Source organism: Lampetra planeri, chromosome 8 (assembly GCF_965212315.1).
Source record: "Lampetra planeri chromosome 8, kcLamPlan1.2.h2, whole genome shotgun sequence".
Taxonomy (NCBI): domain Eukaryota; kingdom Metazoa; phylum Chordata; class Hyperoartia; order Petromyzontiformes; family Petromyzontidae; genus Lampetra; species Lampetra planeri.
In genome coordinates this window covers 15285274-15309190 of record NC_136114.1, presented here as the reverse complement: position 1 = coordinate 15309190, position 23917 = coordinate 15285274, and the positions used below count along the sequence as shown (strand labels likewise).

General features: G+C 46.3%; 1 protein-coding gene across 13 annotated transcripts in view; it reads right to left on the bottom strand.

The window, feature by feature from the left end:
* PPFIBP1 (PPFIB scaffold protein 1) overlaps window positions 1-22566 on the bottom strand; it is a 46187-nt gene extending 23621 nt beyond the window's left edge. For 5 of the 13 annotated variants that reach the window (XM_078597166.1, XM_078597168.1, XM_078597169.1 and 2 more), the window contains exons 1-10: window positions 22417-22566; window positions 13554-13670; window positions 12665-12891; window positions 6319-6408; window positions 5962-6075; window positions 5379-5513; window positions 4831-4923; window positions 3563-3674; window positions 1422-1454; window positions 190-251 (exon numbers count right to left, since the gene is read on the bottom strand). In XM_078597166.1, the coding sequence (XP_078453292.1) occupies window positions 190-251; window positions 1422-1454; window positions 3563-3674; window positions 4831-4923; window positions 5379-5513; window positions 5962-6075; window positions 6319-6408; window positions 12665-12891; window positions 13554-13614 (927 nt within the window). In that variant the 5' untranslated portion in view covers window positions 13615-13670; window positions 22417-22566. Of the gene's footprint in view, window positions 1-189; window positions 252-1421; window positions 1455-3562; window positions 3675-4830; window positions 4924-5378; window positions 5514-5961; window positions 6076-6318; window positions 6409-9966; window positions 10218-12664; window positions 12892-13553; window positions 13671-22416 lie in introns of those variants that run through there. The other 8 variants (XM_078597167.1, XM_078597178.1, XM_078597171.1 and 5 more) reach the window with 5 other exon arrangements.
* Window positions 22567-23917: the final 1351 nt, after the last annotated feature.

Sequence of the window (23917 nt, the reverse complement as noted above, 5' to 3'; positions counted from 1 at the left end):
TTACAAGTCACTCCTAACCTGAACCCTGCGCAGCTTTAGTTGATTGGTGAATGTTGCAGTTCCAAGCTGAAGCTTAGTATTAGGCTGCTGTGAGTTTCTTTGGCATCGTGCAGTCAAACACAATTTGTCTGCACCTCGTATGAAAGTGACCACAGATTCAGCTAACGATGCATCTGGCGTGAGACGAACCTTGTCCTCATTGGCAGCCATCAGTGACTCCATCGCCACCTTTAGCCGGTGTATTTCTTGATCTGTAAAGCCCAAAGAACGAAAAAGCATGAATGTTAATTTTACAGACTAATAGCTCACACATGACACTGAGCCAGAGTAGGCATACATTACAATACCATAGGGAAATGAAACGTGTTCTCATCTCTCATAGTCTGCATGCATCACGGCTCACGAGTAAGTTGAAATCGGGTAATGTCGATGCAAATGCGACACAAAGGCCTGCGTTCCAATCAGTAGGTGCCCCTGAGTAGTGCATGTATTAATAAATAACACACTCACAAGTGTTCGAGATACCCATACATTTTGCTCGCCTCCACTCTACAACTTTCGTACACCGTGAAAGTGAGATAAAACCGGGGGTGGTCCACGATGGACGCTGCCACGAGCGAAGCGAATTGTGATGTTGCGAGAACAACAGTTTGGCAGAAGCACAAATCCGTACGAGTCAAGGCACTGCACCGCAGGCAAAGCAAACACAATCCCCGGATCGACAGCAGCACATCCGGCGCTTTGCACTCAGTGGAAACGCTCAGTGGACCGAGGCGTCCTGCTCACAGCGGCCAGCACTGATGGCAGCAGCGTGTGCACAAACTGTTATTGAGACAACGCAACGACGGGCAGAACCGTGCGGTGAGAGCACAAGGGTGCACGTGCAGGGGTCCTGCAAAGCAAGGTTAATGTTTGATTGCAGGCAAAATGGTGAGATGGGGGGGGGGGTGGGCGGGCGGTGGTGGGTTCGAAAGCAGGAAACCTGCGGAAAAACGAGATGGGATTATTTACAACCCACAAGCTCGGAGACGCTGCTACGCATCTGTCAGCGCGGACGCGTAGAGGCCAAAATGGATGCGGGAAAAGCTGTGGAGGTGGAGCGGTACTGAAGATGTTTACGAGACGCAAGCCCCGCGATGTTATTGGTGCAGCTGTTGTTAAAAAAGCATGGACTGGAGAACATATGCTTGCATACGCACACACCATGCAGGACTGACGTTAGAAATGCGTTTCAGAACTCTTTTCGTCAAACATCATTCAACACCAAACATTCTTGCGGAGCGTGCCAAATTTTGAGCATTGAAACAAATTTAATGAGCGCGTGGTTACGAAAGACAAGTCGTGGAAATAGAATTCAAGAACATATAGGTGAACTGTTCCCGCGATCCGGAGGGAGTGAACGTAGAGCAAAGCCAGCTTACGTCTGTCTCTCAGCATCCGTTTTAATTCCTCCTCTGCCCGCGAGCAACGAGGAAAATCACAAGGCAACATTAATGAAACAGCCACAACACCAAGCCGCATGCCCCAGAAAACCCCAACAACATCATCAAAGCCAACCTCCGGAGCAGAGTAGATTACCTCTTAATAATAAAACACATGGAAAATCCAGTATCAGTCATCGCACACTGCTCAAAAGTTATTTGGTGATGCAGCAAATTTGTCGTGTTTTTTAAATTCTTAATTTCACAGATCAATACGGATTCCTACGGGCGCTGACAAGCTAAGGTGGAAGCCACCAGGATATTTAAATAAAAGCGCATTATAGGAGGCCTCAAATATTGAATTTCTGTACCTGATTACTTTGCAACCGATCAACACATTTTCATTACTATCGCTGTTACTTTACTCGTAAAACACCAAGATGTTTGGTGAAACATTGGCTGTGTGAAGGGGGCGGTAAGTGGTGAGAATTGTTCTTTGCTGCATCCAAACACGGTGCGTGCAGAACGGCAAGCGGAGTCACAGTTCGATTCAATCATCGACCCTTCTTTTAACACTGTGGTGAATTATTATTACGACCGTCATTTATCCAGGATAGCCTCACCCAGTTTCATGACTCTTTATCAGGAGGGTCCTGTCGCGTTTTTGCAGTAGAGCGACGATGATTGCAACGTCCGTTCCAAATGAGTAATTTTACAGACAAGGTATACGAATTGAATGAAAACGGCGATTCTTCAGACGCACTTCGATGCGTGAATCGTGAGCTCAGAATTTCAACACCGAGCTGAAGAATCGACGTGTCTCTGCACCCCTAGCAGCAAATGCACCAGCAGCAACCACCTCCTCCCTTGGTTATAAGCAAGGCGGCCACTTCGTGCGTAACACCAGACAGAGACAGCGCATCCTGAAGCCACCATCACCACCCAGGCCGTGCAAGTCACGATGACGTTGCAGACACATTCACTGCAGCGCTGTAACGTGTTCTTTCAAGGTTTTATTTTTAATCAGACCAGTCTGACAGTTAAAGAGACCTATAAATATCTTATTTTGAAAAGTCAATTACCCAAAACAAGCGTGCACTTTTTACCGTAATATTACAAATGGCACTCTAAAACATACATTAAAAAGCAGTATAATTTACATTTGCCTTGCATCTAACTGCTCGGCACGTAACGACTTGCCACCCTTACAATTTGATGAACGGCCGTGATCTGGGATTTGTAATTATTTACATTGTGGTTAATGTAACACCTCCAGTGGCTGCAGAGGTTGCATACACCGATTATAAACAACATATACCAATCAAAGCCGAGGACCAAATCACCTGGAATGTACCAAATCTCATCTCGGAAGCTAAGAGGGTTGAGCCTGGAGAGTGCTTGCATTGGTGGCCACCATGCGTGACAGGTGTTACAGGCTGTACACTACACTGTGGCAGCAGAGGGCAATGCAGAGGATTCCGATGTTTAACCTAACTTCTTCTACGCTTCTACATTTATGCTCGTGCCTTCACCAACCTGGCCTGGCTAGCGAGCGTGGCAAACTATGGCCAAACGACCTCCATGAGTGACAAGGTGGAGGGTGACTTTCTGTAATGGTAGTGGACAAACGGACTGTACAAGTACACACAAATATAATGGACTGTACATGTACACACAAATCGAAAATAATAAACTCCGCATTGCCATAGTCTTCGTGTTCTAAGAAATGCGCAATAACAAATTAAGTTACATCATGGGACCTCTTGCCAGTGGAAGGTGTTAAGATGTTAAAACACCAAACAGAAACCTTTTGCAAGGAATCTGGTGTTGACCAATCGGTTCCAAGTAAATGAATATATTACTCAAGCATGTTTTTTTATTTGCATGTTCTGCACAAGTATATGTGGCTAATGCAGGCATGATTACTTGCAAAAGGTGTCCGTTTTGTGGTTTAACATCTTAAGGGTAAAACCTATTCTTATAATAAATGAAGTTATTATCATCATTATTAAACAATTCATCCGTATTCTATGACATCGCCACAAGCCTGGCGAACGCGACGGGAGTAACCACAAGCGTATGCGGTTTATCGGGTGCAGTTCAGCGGGCGCGGTGGCGGTGGCGGTGCGTGGCGGCGGCACCTTTCTCGACGGTCTCGGCCTGCTCCGTCATCTGGTTGACGAGCTGGTCCTTGAGTCCCTCCACCTCCACCTCACGCTGCATCAGCAGTTCCTGCAGCTCGTCCAGCTCCACCTGCGGAGGGGGGGGGGGGGTCCCGACAGCGCGCACGGCGCTCAGTGCCAGCCACACGAGGCGCCACCACCCTTTGCCTTCTACGAGCACAGGGGTGGGGAAACCTCCAAGCCGTGGGCCAGACACGGCCCGCGACTTCATTTCATAGGGCCCAGAGCAAAACGACGGCCTACTAGTTTGAAACAGACAGCAACTTGTATTTGTCAAAAGCTGCAAGTATCTTAGCCACACTAATGGAGTACTAGAAGGGGGAATGTTTTTGACATGGTATTTATAATTTTAGAATGCTGTGTCAACTGCAAAAGTGAGCCATAGGCATATTTCATGTTATTTTTTTTTTGGAAAATGCCTTACACGTGTTAATGTGTTTCCCGACAAAAGTTTCGGGAAGTCCTATTTGGCCCTTGGTAAAGGGAGAGGTTCCCCACCCTTGTACAAGTGGCTATAAACACAACGATGATTTATAAATAACATAGAAAATGCAATAGAGCCTCGCAATCCTGCCGGACACGTGGCCAATACGAGATAAAAATACATCGATGAGAACTCAACTTGAGATGAAAACATTTTCTTGTCAAGTCTCTCTCAACAGACGTATAAAAAAAACACATGTATCACACACAAGGGGGCATGCACACGACACGCATCAACGAAGTGATGCACACAGATGCACAAAGACGCACAGGGAACTCTGAGCGACAAACCTTGGCTTGCAAGCACTCTCGCTCCCAATGCTGTCGCTCGTATTGTACCTGTCCGATTTTCAGTTTCATGCTGGCCAGCTTGGCCATGGCAGACTGGCAGTGAGCACATGGCAGAGAGGCGCACGCAGAGGGACAGAAAGCAGGGGCACAGAACTCAGACAGAAGGATTAAAAAAAAACACCTTGCAAGATTGCGCAGTGGAATGAAAATTAGGAAGGGAACAGGAACTCAGGAGAAGAATTAGAGAAATGTTTTAAGCCCAGCTTGAAAGTGTTACACAAAAAGACCGTTGTTGCTCCACACCAATCAGCGTACACAAAAGAGAACCGGGGAAAGGGCGTTGCTCGCTGGAACACAAATAGAAGCGGATGGCTGTAACGCGAGCATCTCATTGTCCTCGTGAGCTCTGACCCGCACACAGGGGTCATGCAAAGGCCAGTGGCTTCCCTCACCTTGGTGTTCTTCAGTTTCTTTTCAAAGTGAACCTTCTCCCCCTCCAGCTCCACCACCCTTCTCCGCAGCTCGGCTATCTCGTGCATAAAATCCTGGCGAGAGCACGAGGTGTTACTGTTTAGTCTTGATTGTCAATGGATGTATTTATCGGTGTTGCCGATCAATAAATCAGTGTTTTTTACACACGCACGCTGGTTCCCCACCCGCTGGTAGTGAGTGAACACGTGACCACAAACATGTCGGCAAGTAAACCGGTTACTTGTATTTAATTGGCAGTACAGAAGCCGACAGGTCGCAAAACTCATTTAAAAATAATAACTTTTGCTCTGGTTTGTGTCTCCAAGTTTCGGGTGACACTGTGATTGGTGTGGCCAGTTTTCAAAAGTATAAATCCTAAATAGCAACACAACTTTACACAAAAGTTTCAATCGTATTGGTTCATCTTTATGCACCCCTCTCGGAAAGGACACAAAGAAAAGCTAATGCAGAAACGTTTTCATGTATTAGTCGGAAAGCATGAAGTGGAACATGGGGAAAGGGGCCTTACCTCTCCATCACAGCTCCTATCCATGAACTCGCTTCTGTCCCTCTCCACAGAGGCGAGTTTTATCTTGAGAGAAGAAATCTCGGTCATCAGATCCAGCTTCTGGGTCTCCAGTGAGGTGCGGCTTAGCAGCTCCTGCTTACGCGGAAGTGTGCATGTTTGTTGTGTTTATTCGCATACCGAGCTTCCGTCAGTATAAATAGCCATTCGTTGCACAAGCTAACATTGCTTGGTGCCTTCTGTGCAGGTTAAACAAACGGAGATTTGGCAGGCATTGACTTAAAAGCCCACGACATAGCTACCCCACTACGCTACAGTGTGCATTGCAGAGAACGGTACTGTACATTCTCAGAATCAGACTGTGGCGCGGCAAAATCCGGTGCTGAATAATTAAGATCCTGATTCTATGGTCCCACATCCAAGCTCCGCGCTTCCAACTACTCGCACTGATGTGGTGAGGGGGTGAGATGCGGTCAAATAACCTCCCACAACCTGCGCAGGCTTGGAGAGGCCATCATACGGCAGTGAACTGACAACAGGGCTGCAAACCTAAGCGCGAGTGTACGCGAGTGGAAAGTGGCGTCACCTGCTCCAGCATGTCCTCGGTGGCATTGAGCTTGTCCCTGTGCTCGTCCAGACACACCTCCAGATCCCTGATCTTCTCTCCCTGGACTTCCACCTGATCCGTCAGGACACTCACCTGCACGGGCACATGCACGCGCAAAGGTTCCAGTCTGGCAGGCCGCTCCGCTTAGTGCCGCGGGCCCGTTTCACAGTGGACGTTAAAGTGAATAAAGAAAGTGGAACTCGTGAACCGCCAAGTCCGCACAAAAACACACACGAAGTGTTTAGTGTTGGAAGCCAAATAGAGGCAGATTAATGAACAACCGTGCTGGGCCACCGTTGTGACGCATACATGAGCAGCAAGAACGACGAGCCTTACCTGCAGTACAAGAGACTCCTTATCTCCTTCCAAACGAGACAGCCTCTCCTGGTAGCTCTCCGCGCCGCCATACTGCAAGTGGCCATTGGTCTAGGCAACGCACAAGCAAAGAGAGTAAGAAACTTCGTGTTCGTCCTCAGCACGTGCTCTTAAAACACGTAACTCTTTCCATTATGCACTTTGTCCTCGAAAGTGTGTAAATATCAGTATGGAAGTTCATGGGAAGCAGCTGTCAGGGCAAAAATGCATTTTCCCATTTGCAAAGTCCAATTTTTACCTGGGTTGTGTCTGCAAGGTTTGGGTGACAATTCGAGTGATGTGTCCCATTTTCAACTTCATACTATGGTTACTTTCATATTGCATGAGCGTTAGGCGGGTGGGAAGAGCTAACGCATCAACGCATTCAGCCTTAGTTGGAGAGCGTTAATAACATGTAATTGTACGTGTGCCGCTTTCAGTTCTTAACAACGCAACACATGTTGCTTACCCGATAATCACGCAAACTTAAATGTAGAGGTTATGCAGGGTAAAGTGTTTTGTGTACATCAGCAGCTAGTGTTTTTTTCCACGCTCATTTTCCCCGCGAGCCTCCCAGAGAAGGGAAATTATTGTGCAACACAACACAGCACTGCATGACCAATGAACTAAAGAGGCAATGCCCTATGCCACTGCACGTGGCAGAAATGCATTATTGATGTGACCAAATGGCTACATACATCATGATTACAGCAACACACATATATAGAATGTACACGTACACATGCAGTCCATCTTTCCATGCACAAGTACAGCCCTAACCCTAAATTCACTGCTGGATGAAGGCTTCGCCATGACATGCGGGTCATGAGATTTAGTTGGCCATTATTCACCACGCCGTGTGTATCAAACATTTGGTCAGTAAAATAATGTCTACGCAACACGCTCAGGATGGAATCTCTGAAGACAAAAGCAAATTAATTAAAGAGTTTCAAAGGACTTCAAAATAAAGCCGCGATTCAGGTTACTCCGTAAACAGATGACCCCCAAACACGGGACACTGGCAATGTCGTTATCATGGAGCCTAAACCAAGGCTCAGGGACGGGCAACCACATTCTGGATTAAGGCTCAGCTCCAGCCACTGTTTTTTCATAATTGCTTAATAAACAAATCAGTATGTATTTCTAGCCACAAAATGGAGACCGTTTATTTTTTTCAGTAAACAATGCAGCTCTATGAATGGGGGTGGGGGGACGAAGGCCAATCACGTGGATATTCGGTAGCTTTCGACTTATCTAGACTCTCAATGCATGTAATTTACAGCAACTCAACTGCCACAACAGCCCAGGCTGATGCTGGATCTCAACCACGACGCACTTATCAATTAACACACTCAGCGACTCAATCAACTGTCACGCTTCGAGGTTTGTGATTTCATTCAAATAAATTTTACTATTTTTTGTCCCTTTTTACCGTCTCGTTTGAATTGTTTCTGATTGGTAGAGTTGTGTCCACACCGTTATCACAAGCGTATAATTATTAGCGTAAAGTCTACATATATTTTACATAGCAAATTCGTACAAACATCGTTATAAACCCACTTTGACAGTAAATCGTTATTATGGATTTAAATTATAATTTACTACTATAATAAGCCAAGAATATGTGTGTGTCCCGTGCGTGACGTCACTCCACGTCAACCAGCCCCCCTCATTAATAATCATGAACAGGTGACGTCCTCCACATGGACCCCCCCTCATTAATAATCATGAGTGGGTGACGTCACTCCACATAGAGCACCCCCCCCCCCATTAATAATCATGAAAAGGCGACGTCCTCCAAATGGACACCCCCTCCATTAATAATAATTAGCAGCTGACGTCACTCCACATGGGGGGGGCGAGGCGCCTCCACCCCCCTCCTCAGCGTCAACTTACAACCCTCACTACAAAGGCAGAACCATCACGTCACGCGATCTCCGTGACGCTGTTGAGACATCAAAGTAAAAAGGACGTCGTGATGAACAAGGGATTATAACCTTTAAATTAAATAAGTCTGTGTCACCGTGCCCGTACAAATTGCACACGCATTGATGCAACGATTATCACGTCGCGGTCTGCTTTTCGCTTGCAAGTTTCAGATTTACTGCAACACAGCCATCCTTGGACGGGCAAAAGGCTAGTGATGTTAATAATCAAGTGTACTTTATATGGCTGGTTATCAGGAAGGATATTATTGCTGGTGAAGTAATTATATGTACAGGCAATTATAACAAAGTTTACCATTACCACATAATTAAACGTGATGACCCAAGCATGCATGAATTAAAATTAGTTTGTTCGTTCCAAACAACGTGATAGGTATATATACAACTAAAGAATGAGTATACAATAACTCCAACGACTAGTCTTCAAGTTATATTTACACTGCGCTGAAACCTCCAGCCCTGAAAATAAAATCACGAGCGAGTACACGATGGGAAATTTGCCTGGGCTTGTTGAAACTTTCGTGCCCAATGCGAGCCCTCCAACCCTGCTCCAACTCCCCAGGGCTACGCAAAAGGAATGAGCTGCCGAAAATAAGGGGGGTTGTAACGAGTTCAGACTAAAAAAAATCTTTAACAGTCCATCTCATTTGCTGCCTGGCTGGAATGTTTGGCATGTGTGAGCCCAGGAGCGAGGGCTGAGGTTTGCAAGCACGATGTTTGAAACGGCGTCTAAATATTGAAAAGCGAGACGGTTAAAAGTTTTGGAGGGTTTTTTTTTCCTCCGTTCAGCAAACAAATCAAACGTACAATCAGTTGCTCTTCGAAGCTGCTCAGATGCCAAACAACCACACGAAGTTTCTATCAGTACCACCGAGTAGACGTCTGGGGTTGTGCTGTGCGATTCATTGCCTGGATGCAATTTAACTGCATTCGACGGAATTGTATTCAGTTCAACTGGGAAAGCTCCGAGCACGTGCAGTGAAACGTCGGACATCATGCCAAACAGGACGCAGTACAACCAGAAAACGCATCATCGTAGACCTAAACAAACGTCCAGTCCTGACTTACAGGTTAGTGAACCAAAATAATACATAAATACAGTTTATGGGAAACTGAAATATACAATTTCATAGTCCTAAACATTAGTCGTCTTACTTTTTGCAAAGAACAAATCGAGATTGCTTACTGCCATTTGCCAAATCATTATGTCTTTAGCACATGTCTTCATAAAAAGATAACACCAATGTAAAAGCAGAAAATTTAGCTTATGCCTGAATCAGAAACTAAAGATCCAGTGCAATGCTTCCACAGGTACTTCATGACACCTGAGGAAAGCCCTTTAAATGTAAACAACAAAAACACAAGGTACTAACTTGCTGCTTCAATGAAATTATACAATAAGTAACATGACAATAAAAAATAACAACAGAGTTTTGATTTTCACATCACTGGCAGGAAAGAACAATAAACATTAGACAGTCACCATGCCAATGGGTTTTTTTTACTGAGAAAAATCAAAATTTCTAATGAAAAAGCGGGCCATAATAAAACCCACGTGTCCGCAGGATGCCTCTAGAATAACGACGCCTGCCCACAACATAAATGCCAACCACGAGCAAGCACCCACAAATCTGCTTTCCGAAGAGCGCCCTCCCCCCTTTCGTCGCCCTCCCAGCGGCCTTACCCTTTTCAGCCAGGTTATCCGTCGGTACGGTTCCGCCTGAGGCCACTCGGCCATGCCCCCAAGCACACGTTGGTGGGTCACTGGGCAGGGGTCACGGGGACGGGGGAGGGGGGTGGTAGTGGAGGACGCCGCCGGACCTCAGACTCGGCGGATAATTTCGTGGCGAGTCGGTGGAGAGCGCCGGCCCTCCGTGCTCCGTGCGCGACGCGGGCAGCGCTCTGCGGGGGCCCTCCGCCAGAGGTGCGTAACTCAATCTGAGCCTGACGGAAGAGCGGCGACCTGCAGGCGTGCGTCTTCGCACCCCCTGGCCGTGCACCCCCGCCCCCCACCACCCATCCACCGCATGGCCGTGAAACTCGATTCCTCTTCCTCTCCCCTCCCCACCAAAGCGTTTATAGCACGGAGTCAAGCGTTGGGGCGCGGGTGTTTTCCTCGCTAAAGGGTTGTGAGCTGCTTTGCTGGTATTTTACGCAGTGCCCGACAACAGTAATGTAACATATTGACTTAATTATCGAGGAAGGGAAAATTTTGTCCGAAAAAAATTCCATACCTCTTAATCAGCACGCTCAACGGAGTAATTCTGCAAAGCAAACTTATTCTGTTCGTGCCATTTTTAAGACAACTTTCCTTGTAACCGGGGGTTCACTAATGAAAGGCTCAGTTTAGAAGCATTGAATCTGGGCCAACTGCTGGGAATATTTATCCCACACTCACACAACACTGTCTCATTGTCTCTCACATGTTCTCTTAAAACTGGTAGGCTAAACACCACAGCATACATTCCCTGTATGCGTTCGCACACAACCTCCCACACACACCAAGAGCGCAGCAGATTGGATTGCTGCCCAAGGCAACTACCCTCATCACAGTCAGGGTGCTTGGAGTATTTGTGAAAATTGCCTCATTGTACAGACTTCCCTGACAAGGCCAGTATATGTATTCTCCCAATATTAAATTGGGAAACCATACCTGTGGCTCTGGCCCTTCCAATTATAGTTTCTTCATGGAAAACAGGCAGCCGAGCCGCAAGGAAAAAATCTAATTTACTTCGCTCGGCATCAGATCCGGGGATGCAAAAAGCTTAGCTCTGGTATTGTGAAAACAACAGTGACAGCATGCTGACCTTGCCAAAAACAAAAAAAACTAAAACGGCACCGCTGTGCTCAGCTGCCTGCTGCCTCCACGGCAGATAAATGGAGCAGCACGAGTTTAGCAGGCGCGCTGGAGTGCATAATTCTGGGAAACGTGCGAGTGGTCAAAATGTTGTGACAAGTGGGACCTAAAACGGACAACGGGCCTGTATTTATTACTCGAGGTGCAATTATTTATCCTCATGGCAATTCTATGCATTGTCAGGATTCAGTGTCGCAATTCGATTTGAGAATATATATATATTTTTCACACAGTGGTGAATTTAGCATCCAATAGTGGCTGTGGAGGGTCACATGAACCCATTAAACTCAACCATTTATGAATTTAAAAAAATATTGTACTGTAACTAACGAAATTGCTTCACCTGCACTTATGACAGTACTGTTACTGTTGTCGCCACCCCTAATAGTAATGGACTGAAATATTGAAGAAATGGAAATGCGGCTCAAGATTAGGCACGACAAACATCAAGTTTGTTTGACATTATACAGCGTCTCGTTCTCAATTCTCAATGACGTCGCTTGTAAACGTCACCGAAAATGAAGATGCCACATGTACCTCACTGGTTAAAAATCAACTCTAATGCACTCGCGCGCAGCCTGTCTAAAGGCAACTTCTGAGAAGGTTAAAATAAATAGTCATTGCGGAGACCTTCACCCACGACTCATGGCCTCCAGTAATGTATCTACATATTCTCCTGACTGTCACATCTTGTTTAACATAAACAACTCTCTGTTATTTCTTTCATGCATCTCTCCGGCTCCCACTACTCAAAAGAGAAACCCATGAATTTGTGCCAACTTTTTTTTCATGAACACAGTGAAAAGCCTTGCTCTGCTGATGTTATCAACCCTTTTATGAATTTTAAAACTCCAATCCTACTCCTTTCAAGTCCTAGGACAATGAGCCCCCTTTACCAACGACTTTTCCCCAAAGCTAAAAATCACACGGTGTAAAAACCACAAATGTCAAAATGTTACGTTCGTTATACAAAACCATAAACCGCCAACTGCTGGCTCCTGAGCACGCCGTGAGTTGTGATTATAAGAAGCACGAAGCGGCTCATGGAATAACAGTGAGAGACGGGAAGAGGAACACGTGGCTTACAAAACATACATGCGTTAAGAGACATCTCACTGACTGTAAAGAAAGGTGAAGTGGGCTTGGGCAGGGCACGTTGCAAGAAGAAATGTAAGCCGGTGGTCGAAGACGATCGACGGCGTGACAGGCGCCGGAGGGAACGTCAGGTGCAGATGTGGATCAACGAATTCTGCTCGTGTGCAGAAGCTAAACGGACTGTTGAATCGTGACGTGAGAGATGGCGACATGCTTTGGATGCCTTCGTCCAGCAGTGGATAGATCATGGCTGATAATGACAATCATTAAACTATGCTGCTATGAGAGATGGAGACAGCTTGGGCAGAATTCACTTGACAGTAAATACAGTCTCTACCAGAGCGAGCGATAACAGTGCACATTCCAAGTTGAAATCTTCATTATATTGCATCAGGCAGTTACGATCGCCCTTTGCGGAGGAAGTCCTCACCATGCCGCAGTGCAGCCAGTCCGCGAGGGTGTCGACGGTTGAGTCCGGTATCTGCGACCTCAGCGTCTCCCTGTCCTCTTCTCCTCCCACCGCGTCCAGTGCTCCACGCAGCTCCTCCACCAGCTGCAGCACGCGCAGGCCGCCCAGCGAGCTCATGGTGCCGCCGTACGGAGACACGGGAGACTGGCAATCGAAAAGCCCATTGCCGTACTCCATGCCCTTCGAGCCTGCGTGAACACGGTGACGGGCGGGCGAGCGGGTAGGTGGGTGAATGGGCGAGCGAGCAAACATCGTAAATCCTTTACAACAGCATCCGGCGCTCGTTTACATCTGTACGAGGGATGCCACTAGTACGGTTGGTTATCTTGCGCACACCTGCGGTGATTGGACAACAATACTGACAGCGGCTAAACAGGACTGCAGTTATCTCAGACTGTCTTGGTATATGCATGTATAGCCCTTAACAATCCACTGTTGTCCAAAAGCCTTCTCATGCCTTTCGGCTATGGGAGACGTTTGACCACACTTCACCACGCTGGTTAGTGCAGGTTGGTGAAGGGGGTGCCCAGGACCGGTTCAGATCTCACTCATTACTGGCAATCGCCATGGCCGGGAATCGAACTGAGGTTGCCAGGTGCACAGCGCAATGCGTAAACCCACTGCCACCCCCGCCCCACCCAAGACTGTCTTTGAGTGCGAGTGAAATCCACACGTGCGCATCCTGCAACTGCAATGTGTGTTCATGTGTGAAGCGGATCCGTGCCTGCCTTCAGATGCTTATTCATGATTAAACAAAAACCTTCTACAGATATGAACGTACGAGAAGCTGGGCGCACACCACTGACTCCCGCAGACACGATGAACCGATGGCAGGCAGGGAGGGAGGTACCTGCGATGATGCCATCCATCTGTTCAAGGGCAGCAGCCAGCATCTCACTGGCATCCGACATGTTGGCGTTAGTGTTCCGTTACTGCAGCACGGACAGCCACCAAAACTCCCTCTCCTCTGCAGCAAAGCAAAGTAAGGGGAGGGGCAGAGGGAGGAACAGAGACGCACAGACATGTTTAATTTATACTTAGCATACTACATTATTTGTGACTATTATTTGAAGAATAAACGTAAGCAAACATGCCAATAGGAAAATGCCAAGGTAAAAACATGTCACGCCGAATGTGTCAGCAGACAAGTATTCTTCAGGCTTGTTTGCCGAGACAAGCATGAGCTTGTTTTGCTCTAACAGCGTCTGATTTCCTATTTTTTGTGCTAGCTATTTAAAACCCTCACGTGGCAAACAGAAATACTAGAATAACATACCGAGCATTAAAGGCAATATGCTATTAAAATAGCAACTTGCGGCGCTTTGCCTCATTCTGCAAGCATATGGGAGCGAAGCAGTTGAACAGGAAGAGAAAGTCGGGCTCTTGTCTAAACTCAAACAGAAGGAAAGCTATGTGAGCAACCCTTAAGCAATGCACATTGAACTTTGAACTCAAGAGTTGTCATGCAACAGAGGGGGAGCTAAATAAGGGCTCTCTACTGTCCATTCATGAGCCAGTTGTCAGAGCAAAGATGTCTTTAACATGTGTGAGGTGCGTGTGGAATATAAAATCAGGTGACTTCCCATGTTTACAGCCCACTTGTAGTCCACTCCGGACTTGTCCATTGTACGCAATTATTTATCATTATTTGTGAGATGTAAATAACTGACATAAAACAGCCGCAGGGCCACACAGCGAGCCAAACAAAAACTCTAGCTCACGTACGTCGCTTGCGTTGAGTGACGGAAAATGTGCTCCAACCGACCATTAACTCAAAGTAGAAAAAAACTTCACCCGCCGTGAACTGACCATCCAACCACCCTACCAATCACGTGGCCCCCACGAAAGGCTGGGCCAACAGAAGGCACAATAGGTTGTTCATTGATTATTTGGTCCTGGAAGGCAAGGCTTTGTTATCCAAAGGAGGGAAGCATGGGGTGCAAATGTGGAAATTGCCAATGGGTACACAACACAGCAACACCAAACGTGCGCATTGCAAAACCAGCCATGTAGAGTTCACTTGTGCGCGCTATGCCACAGATATAGAATTGGTCACCGGGCCAATCGGTATACCTTGTGCTCCTGACAATGTCCTGTTGTAAAGGAAGATGTTAACCTTCACCTCAATTTCCTTCCACGTATGCGCAATTGTTTCCAAGTTCCTGCAGGTGAAGGTCTCTCCAGTTTTACTTATTTATTTATACGCGCACCAAACACGACACAATGAAATAGAATTACCACCAGAAGGTGGACGGTACTGGGGGAGAACAGGTCTGTTATTAATTACAAAAGAGTCCTGGTTTCAGGTCATGTCACAACATAGCAATAAACTAACGGGGTTTGGCAGAGAACAGAGAGAATGATGAATTTCTCATGTGGTCCACAACCACGCATAAACAAAGGTCACTACTCGGCAGTATTTCTTGAGTGTAAGCAAACATTTGCGATAGGCTGGGTTGTATTCTGCTGTTTGTATCTCTGAGCTGCAGTGAAACCTTCCATGTGCATCACTTTGAGGTGCAAGTGTTCTGGCATTTTATGAGCTTAGAAAGCTTGTTAAAGGTTAATAGAGAATTCGCATGCACAAATCTTCTGGCTGAAAACACGGAAAATTGAGGCGAATAACCATTTCAACAAAAGAAAGAAAAAAAATCTACCAGCACCTGGGCACTTTCATTCTTTACATGTTTGGTTAAATGACTCATGGTGATTTCCAAATGTCAAAATGCTTAGAGTATCAGGGTCATCACTGCCGGTCAGGCATCTGGCAAGGTAACCTTTGTGCAGTACAAAAAAAACTAATAAGTGTTTTTCTTTATGAATGTACACCTCATTTTTGGACAAAATACTAAATATGAAATCTATATATTTTATTGTCACGTCATGTTATAAGTTCTTGTATACTACTGAAAAGATGTATTTTTTTAATGTTTTGTTAAGCTTTGTCAGCACTGTCAAAACAATGCCGATCCTCCACGATAACGACATACCACGCACTGACAGACCCGTGGAAAAGAGGCACAAAGGAACAACATTAATATGACAACTCCTGGCCACTCTGGGAATAGAGATTGAATGTATATGTCTAGGACGGCTTTTGATAATGATAAAAAAATTTGCAGATCCTGCATAAAAAAAGGCTTGAGTGCAGATACTTGCTTGCCAAACACGCGCACACACACACACTCCAAGAACAAACTAGGGCACAGGCTTCCCTTCACAGCCCACACGATCCTTGGGCGTGTTCATAAATATTTCTTAAAGCAAAGTCGACACATTTTTAGGTTGTACTGCAAAGGAGAGGACCGCATCAACAGGAGAACAAACAGCAGAACGGCTTTAATAGACAGTGACTATTAACTATTCATAAAAGGCTCCCATGCTGCATCAGCTATACAGCATTTGTTTTAAATTACGTGTTGCCATTGGACCAATTACAAATTGCTCTCTTCACGAGTTCAGGAATTGCCACTATTTGCGGTGGCGATTTCATTCAAGAATCAATTCCCTTGTTTCAATTGTGTCGCGAATGGTATGTCTACGAATGGTATTTCTACGAACAGTAATTCCATGAATAACCTGGGATGACACAACTCAGTTGGTTTAGAGACCGGAAGTGGTGGCAAAGCTCCGTTGCCCCGATGCGTCACACGGCACAAGAAAGAGAAAGGTCGAACGCAAAAGTGACTGTAGTGGCTTCTAGTGGCAGCAGGAGTCACATGAACCCATTATATACAGGGTATAAGAACTGAAAACAATACATTCTCACACGCACAATTCTATGCATGCATCGTGAATGTAAAATCTATGAATTGAGGTGTTATTTACCTAATGACCGTCATGAAATGATGCGGAGAGACGAAAGGCTGTGAACGGGTAGCCCATCACCGTTTACAATGAAGAGACACTTCACAGAGGGTTACGGTCTTATGATTCCTCTCTCTGTGCACTCCAACAAAACCTTCTTGCGTGGGTATGAAAGTCAGATTTAAAACACTTCTCCATGTGACTGCATCGAACGGCAAGCCACGTGTAGCCACACGTCATGGTCCAGAGAAAGCCAATTAACACGATAACTCTCGAGGGGGTAGACAATCGAAACGAGATGACATCTGCTGCTGCTGCTTATCAGTACTTTTCATGCACCAGTCTTAAGGCTGTAACACACCAAGAACTTCACAGATACCTCATGGCATGACGTCTAGAGAGCTTAATTGTCCGTATCAATGGGTATGCTAAATGGATGAGAAATTGCCCTCGTATTTCACCGCAGTGAATCAGTTCCTCATACATATTTATGAGAACGGGTGCGCTATGGTGGTGCAGTGGTGGTGCGGTGGTTAGCACACTGCACGATGATTCTGGCAAACTAAGTTCAAATCCCGGCGATGGCTAAGATAAGTGGTCAGTGTATTTGAAGCAGTGTGGTTAGGTAATGTAAAACAACCCCTCACAACTCGCATGGCATGGGGAAGCAGTCATCCAACAGCAGATTGTGAAACGGCTGAATATTATAGGTTTTACTATTATTAGAAATCAACGCATCGAGCATTGCTTTCTGATCCAGTAAGCATGCAAGCATTGGTCCACATATTATTGCAGTGGAAACGAAGCATTACAACTAAATAAAACAATTAACTTCTGAATATTGTGTCATATTTTCTGCTGCCCAAGTAGTCTCAAGACGACCGCTTTAAAAAGCTGAAACGAGAATGAACCAAAAACGCCTGCAAGCAGGAAGGAAGTAATCAAACATATTAATGGCCCGCATTAAATCTTAACTAGGCCGCACTGATAACGGGTGTGGCGTGTCTAATAAAATCAATAAATACAGCATTAGCGTGGGATCGCACATTACAGCGCTCATTAAATTATTCACACGTACATTCAGCACATAAAAATATTTTATTGTGTGCTGCTGGTTGAATGCCAGGAGAGAAGATGCAGAGAAATGGACCACAAAGACCGAGCTAATCCACAACTGTCTGCAGTTCACGGAAGAATGTAAACACGTCTACAGATGTAGTCTACAGTTAGCACTTACAAAAGAACAGCTCATAAACAGATCGCGGTTCAGGTCATCCGATAACTCACCTCTTTCCGGCACATACAAGAAACGCACAGATATAAATGTACTTTCTGCTTAATGTATGGCTTTTTCCGGCCCAAAGAGCACCCGTTAAGGAACTAAGGAACGGGCGGCACAATGAAACAGAAAAGACATTGCTTCTGTAAAGATGGCAAAGCATGTGTTTATAGCACGTAACAGTGTGGGTATAATGAATCACAGCTACCTTTGAGATAAACTGCCAGGGCCACCGAGGATCTATACATTTAACTACAATGCAACCTTGCCCAACAACAAAATTTGCCTCTATTATCTAGAAACCAAACTGCCAACCGATCAAATGAAGAACGACTCTAAATTTCATTGCAGAACAATGGTAACTGCATGTGGAATTTTTAAGGGGAAATATTTACAACAACAACAATGCAGTAAACAGCACTCTTAATAATTGCTCAATATGAAAAATAGCACTACGGCACGTGTACATTAGGCTTACCAAATGCGTACACGTAACGACTTCGATAAATCCTCAGTCAAAGTTAGACCACGCAAACACTGCTCAGGGGCTAAGCTAGACTAGGGTCAGAAAGCACTATGCAAACAAACGTCCCATTAACCATTCATGGCGCGGGCCTGACAGAGCAGGTGGAAAAACACAGCACGCACACACTGCTGCCGCCTGCCATAATAGCGGGTATAAACAAGTACAGTAATGCGTGGAAAGAGCAGCATCCGTGCCTGTCACTTGCACCCAGTTCCAATTACTACAACGCTTTCTGGTTAAGATAACAACACAGGAAAGACATACATGCGCAGGTGCCGCATGATTGTTAATCCACTGCTGGATGTGGGGTTATTCCGCCGTACTACTCCTGCACGGTGGTCAGGCGTTGGAGCAAAATACAGTTCAACAATGGATTTTACTCCACTGCATTCTGCTGTTCACCAAGCAGTCTGTAACACGTATCGTGCACGTGATCGTACATCCGAGTACTATCAGAATCATTATCTTTATTTATCCTGGAGAAATCCGATGAGCTACGAAGCTTTTTTTCACAAACGTCCACTTGTCGGCCTCTACCCAGCTCAGCATCCGAGATCTGGGTGATTTGGTCAACGGCATTTATATCCAGTTAAAATTATTCGAAGGCGTTTTGCTAAACTACATATGAAGAACAGCACGGTCTTAAAGGGGAAAAAAACGACAACAGGTAAATGATTACAGGGAGAAAAAAAAGTGAAACGCATGCTTTCAATTCTTGAGAATTCTAAACGGCTCACAAATGCCAAATGATCAGCGCCTCGAGGGAAAATAAAAGTTTCGGCTGTCAAAGTTTGACACGCAACCTCAACAACACGAGTCTGTTTTACAATACCAGGTTAACTGTGTGGTCAACATGTGTTTGTTTGGGTATAGCCCATCGTGATTTGTTGATTTCCAATGAACTTGTGAAAAATGATCATTGATGCAAATTATAACACCTGGGTGGCACACATATCTACGATTCGGCGCTCTGACAAAGGAAAAGACAATGCCACTTGGGGGAATAACTCAGCACAGCGAGTCAATTGGAGCGACTGCTCTGGGCACGAAGATCCCAAAGCAACACGTTTGTCAACAGACCAGAGGGAGAAAGGATTAAGCTCTGACCACGGAGGGATGTAAAGACTTGGCTAAAAAGGATTTGACTAAATTAGTTTTGTCTTCAGAGTGACCTTGAGGGAAAACACTCGAGAAACAAATATCAGACAGATGGGGCCCATCATTGGTATCGATTTCATGCAATTGTGAGTTGATTAGGGAAATTAAAATGATAATTACGATGAATTCACTCGCAAAAAATGCAAATCAGTTAAATTTACGTCACATGAACGTACACACGACAAATATATATTTATAACGGAAAACATTCACACAAATGTATTGCCAATCTGTCATGATGAAATGTCAACATGTAATCACCTTCCAGCCTTCCATATAAATCCCAAGTTACCTGTAGGATTACAAATATATTCTCCCGGGCTATGCCAATTAATTCCACGTCAACACTGGGCAAACAGAATGCTTCACTCCCCTCTTACATCCTACAGTATTCAATGCCAATCACTATGCCGGCTGTGCAATGCCCGAGTCATTAAAACATTGGAATTCTGTTACGATAGTATTACTCATGGTATATGTGTGTGTCATGCCAGTGTGATATTGCTAACTCGAACAGTGTATCTTAACTCCAGCAGTTCTCATTATTTTGGACAATCGCGATCCATGTTTTCATGACGACCTTTTCTATTGGCATGAAAAGTAAGCTAACGTACACTTCATGTACCTGAAAGTTGGTAATCATGGAAAGCTCTACCATGAGGGGTCACAACGGCTGAAGTTGAGGAACGTGAGACGAGCGTGATCAGAAAACAGGTTTGCAACAATGTCAATAAGTTTACATGCAATCACAAATGTCCATGTGTCATCAATGTCATTATAATACGTGTATAAAACTAATAAACAGGTTAATGTGCTTGTGCTTATGTATAATGGGCAGTAACACACCTTCAAATATTTACAAAACCGTTAAATGTTAAACGCACTGCCACCCGTGTTTCGCACTAGGGCGCTCCGTGCCACTGCCAAGTACTTGCATGGTGATTGCCAAAAATCCGTATGAACCAGCGTGTTATGTGCGTCTGCTTTTTATCAGAGTATTTACCAGGCCTGCTTTACCAATACCACCCATTCACCAATAGTCGCCTGGTAGTTCGCTTGCTTGCTAAGACTCACTTTGTGTATGCTTGCCACAAGGGAACGTGCCCATTCGGCTTTTATGATTCATTACAAATCTATTTTTCCGGAGACACTCCCTGTCAGTGGCTGTCATAATCAGACACTCCCGAGGAAATATGTCTACACGTCGTGATGGGATTCCAAGGTACCTGTAACCTAAAATATTTACTAAGAAAAATGAAAACTCGAACACTGGTGAAACTACTTCAAAACAACAAGCTGCGACAGCATACCGTTGAGCGAGTAGCCTCACAATCTTGGCACGTGTTGAGTGGCCACAACTCCACGTGTTGTGAAACTGTTCTGTAAAACTTACATTTGTTGCTCTCCGTGACACACACATTATTATCAAGTCATTAAGGCGCACAAGGCATTAAGTATATAACCACTGGGTTCATGCCGCAGTATAGCTTTGTGTTATACAGTCACGTGTGTGTTTCCCTTATTAGGTGTCCGGTGTGTACTGCCACGGGGCAGGATGCTGTCCGGGAGAGCAGGTGGGGGGAGAGGCAGGGAGAGATATGGGCAGAGACCTTCTAAGGCGGGCAGCCAGGAAGACGACTGGGTAGCCGGAGACTGGCAAGAGCTAATGGGCATAAAGAAAGTAGTCATGGAGACAGCCGATCCAGGGTGACAGACAGGCAGACCAAGGTTGAGTCGACTACCAGACAGAAGAGAAGCAGACACTGCGGGGAGTGAGACAGGGGAGACCGACAATCCGGGGATGTAGTAGACACGGTACGCAGGTGAATAAGACACACGGGGGGGGGGGGGCGCATAAAAGACAGGAGGGGAGACAAAGAGAGGCGGCAAAGACCGACGGATACTCAATCAGAGGCGATAAAGGGATGAGGATGTAGACAGGACAGACAGGCAGGAGAGACAAACAAAGTCAGGAGGGAAAGGGCAGCAAAGCCAAGCAGGCTTCATGAGAAACTTAGAAGAAGAGAGACAAACATAAAGCGAGACGGGCAGACGAGAAAGGAAGGGGAGCCAGGCAAGACAGAGACACGGGGGGGCGAGGGGGACACGGGGGGGGGGGCGAGGGGGACACGGGGGCGAGGGGGACACGGGGGGGGGGGGCGAGGCGGCCACGGGGGGGGGGCGAGGGGGACACGGGGGGGGGGGGGCGAGGCGGCCACGGGGGGGGGGGCGAGGGGGACACGGGGGGGGGGGCGAGGCGGCCACGGGGGGGGGGGGGCGAGGGGGACACGGGGGGGGGGGGGGGGCGAGGGGGACACGGGGGGGGGGGGGGGCGAGGGGGACACGGGGGGGGGGGGCGAGGCGGACACGGGGAACGGGGCGGACGGGGCTGCCGGGCCCGGCCACGCTGGCGCCGTGGCGTCTCCCGCATTCCGCGCATTCCGCTCCGGCCGAACCGGACTCTGCGTGGCCACGTCTGCTCGAACCAGCCACCAGGGTTAGAGGCCAGGAGACAGGGGACGCTGAGGCAAACGCGGGAACGGAGACGACGCCGAGACGAGGGAGACAAATCCAGCAAGACAGAGACGCAGGCGAACACGCAGCACCCAGAGTCACCAAGAGAGACCTCGAGAGACACGACACCAAGAGGCGTCTATCGAGTCGACAGACACCGAGACACGGACACAGGAAGGCCGACACCGAAGAACGAGAGACACGGAGGGAGAGACAGAGACACGGAGGGAGAGACGGAGACACGGAGGCATTGAGAGACACGGAGGGAGAGACAGAGACACGGAGAGCCACGGAGGGAGAGACCGAGTCTCGAGACCCCCCCAGGGCCGCGGCTAACGGACCGTGGTGCCTCCCGTTAACGCCGCCCCCCTCCACCCCCCGTACTCATCCACCGCTCCCTCGCACGAGCCTCGCCAAGCCGATCCGTACCCGTAGATCCGAACCGGCCAGGGCCGCCTTTGTCTCCCTCTCGCCGCCGTCGCCGTCTTTGTATCTCGCCGCGCGTCGCCGCCACCGCCCCGCGCCTGACTCCCGCTGCTGCTGTTGCTGCTGCTGGGGGCGTCACCACAAAGCGTAGTGCGGATAGGCGGCGCGGCCTAGGGGAGGCGCCGCCAGTGGCTGGCGATGCGTCACGTGAGGGACCGTGCACCAATAGGAGGCGTCGGTGCGAGGGCGAGGCACGCATGTGCACTAGGGAATGTGAGAGGCGCGGGGGCGGCCTCGGAATAACTCGAGGATGTGATCGTGATGATCGATACGATCAGAATGGTTAATATGATGGCTGTGATCAATATGATTAGGATGATACGATTTTTAAAAATATAATCATGGTGATCGTGATCAATATGATCAAAATAATTAATATAATATTGATGTTCAATATGAATAATAGTGATCATAATCGATATGATCAGGATAATCAATACGATTAGGGTTATCAATATAATAATGGTGATCGTGACCAATACGATGAGGATGAAGAATATGATGATCATGATAAATATTATTAAGATGATCAGGTTTTATCAATATGATCATGGTGATCATGATTATCAGGACGATCAATTATCATGATCGTATCGATATGATCATAATGACCAATATGATGATTATTGTGATCCTATTTATCGACAAAATATTGATCGTTAATATTATTATTGTGAAGGTGGATCATGGTTGGATATGATAGATTAATGCTCATGAATATGTTGATGATAATATAATTTATGGTGTAAATTATAATGATGATGATGAATATGATCATGATAGATCATACGATCATGAGATTAATCGTTATGAAATACGATAAAGAGTATGTTGCTAATCATTATGATGGCGATGGATCATATATGATCATGATGGTGATTTTCGACAATCATAATCATGACATCTGTGAAAAAGGGTATTATAGATCATCAGATTCCTCCAGGATAAATACTGATTCTGATTGCAATGAGGAAGAGTATTCAACAGAAGCGCTGTGTCCCACCTGCTGTTACGGCCCAAATCCCACAATAAAAATGAAACATGTTTTACCTCGTGTTGTAAATCATTAACAATACACGTCACTAGCATGTTGATGTACCACCCCCTTAGCAGATTGGGTTGTCTTACAAGAAGATATCTCCTGCTCGAATCGTAATGATTATTACAAGGGCACCCGGATATTTATTTGGAATAAAATCATAAATTCCATGAAGTCCTCCTACCTCACATCACTTTATTTGATTCATGGTTCCCTCAATGGAGGCTGAAGTTATTCGAGTAGCCACGATCAAAAGTGTGTAATCGTTAACCGCGTGTAACTTTAATGTCGGCCAAACTTTGACATTTCAGTTTCGTTAATTTGGTAGAGCCCTGTGAGCCATTCGGCTATTGAATCGGGTGCAACCACAACAAACAAAAGACAAAAACATGAACAAGAAAACTT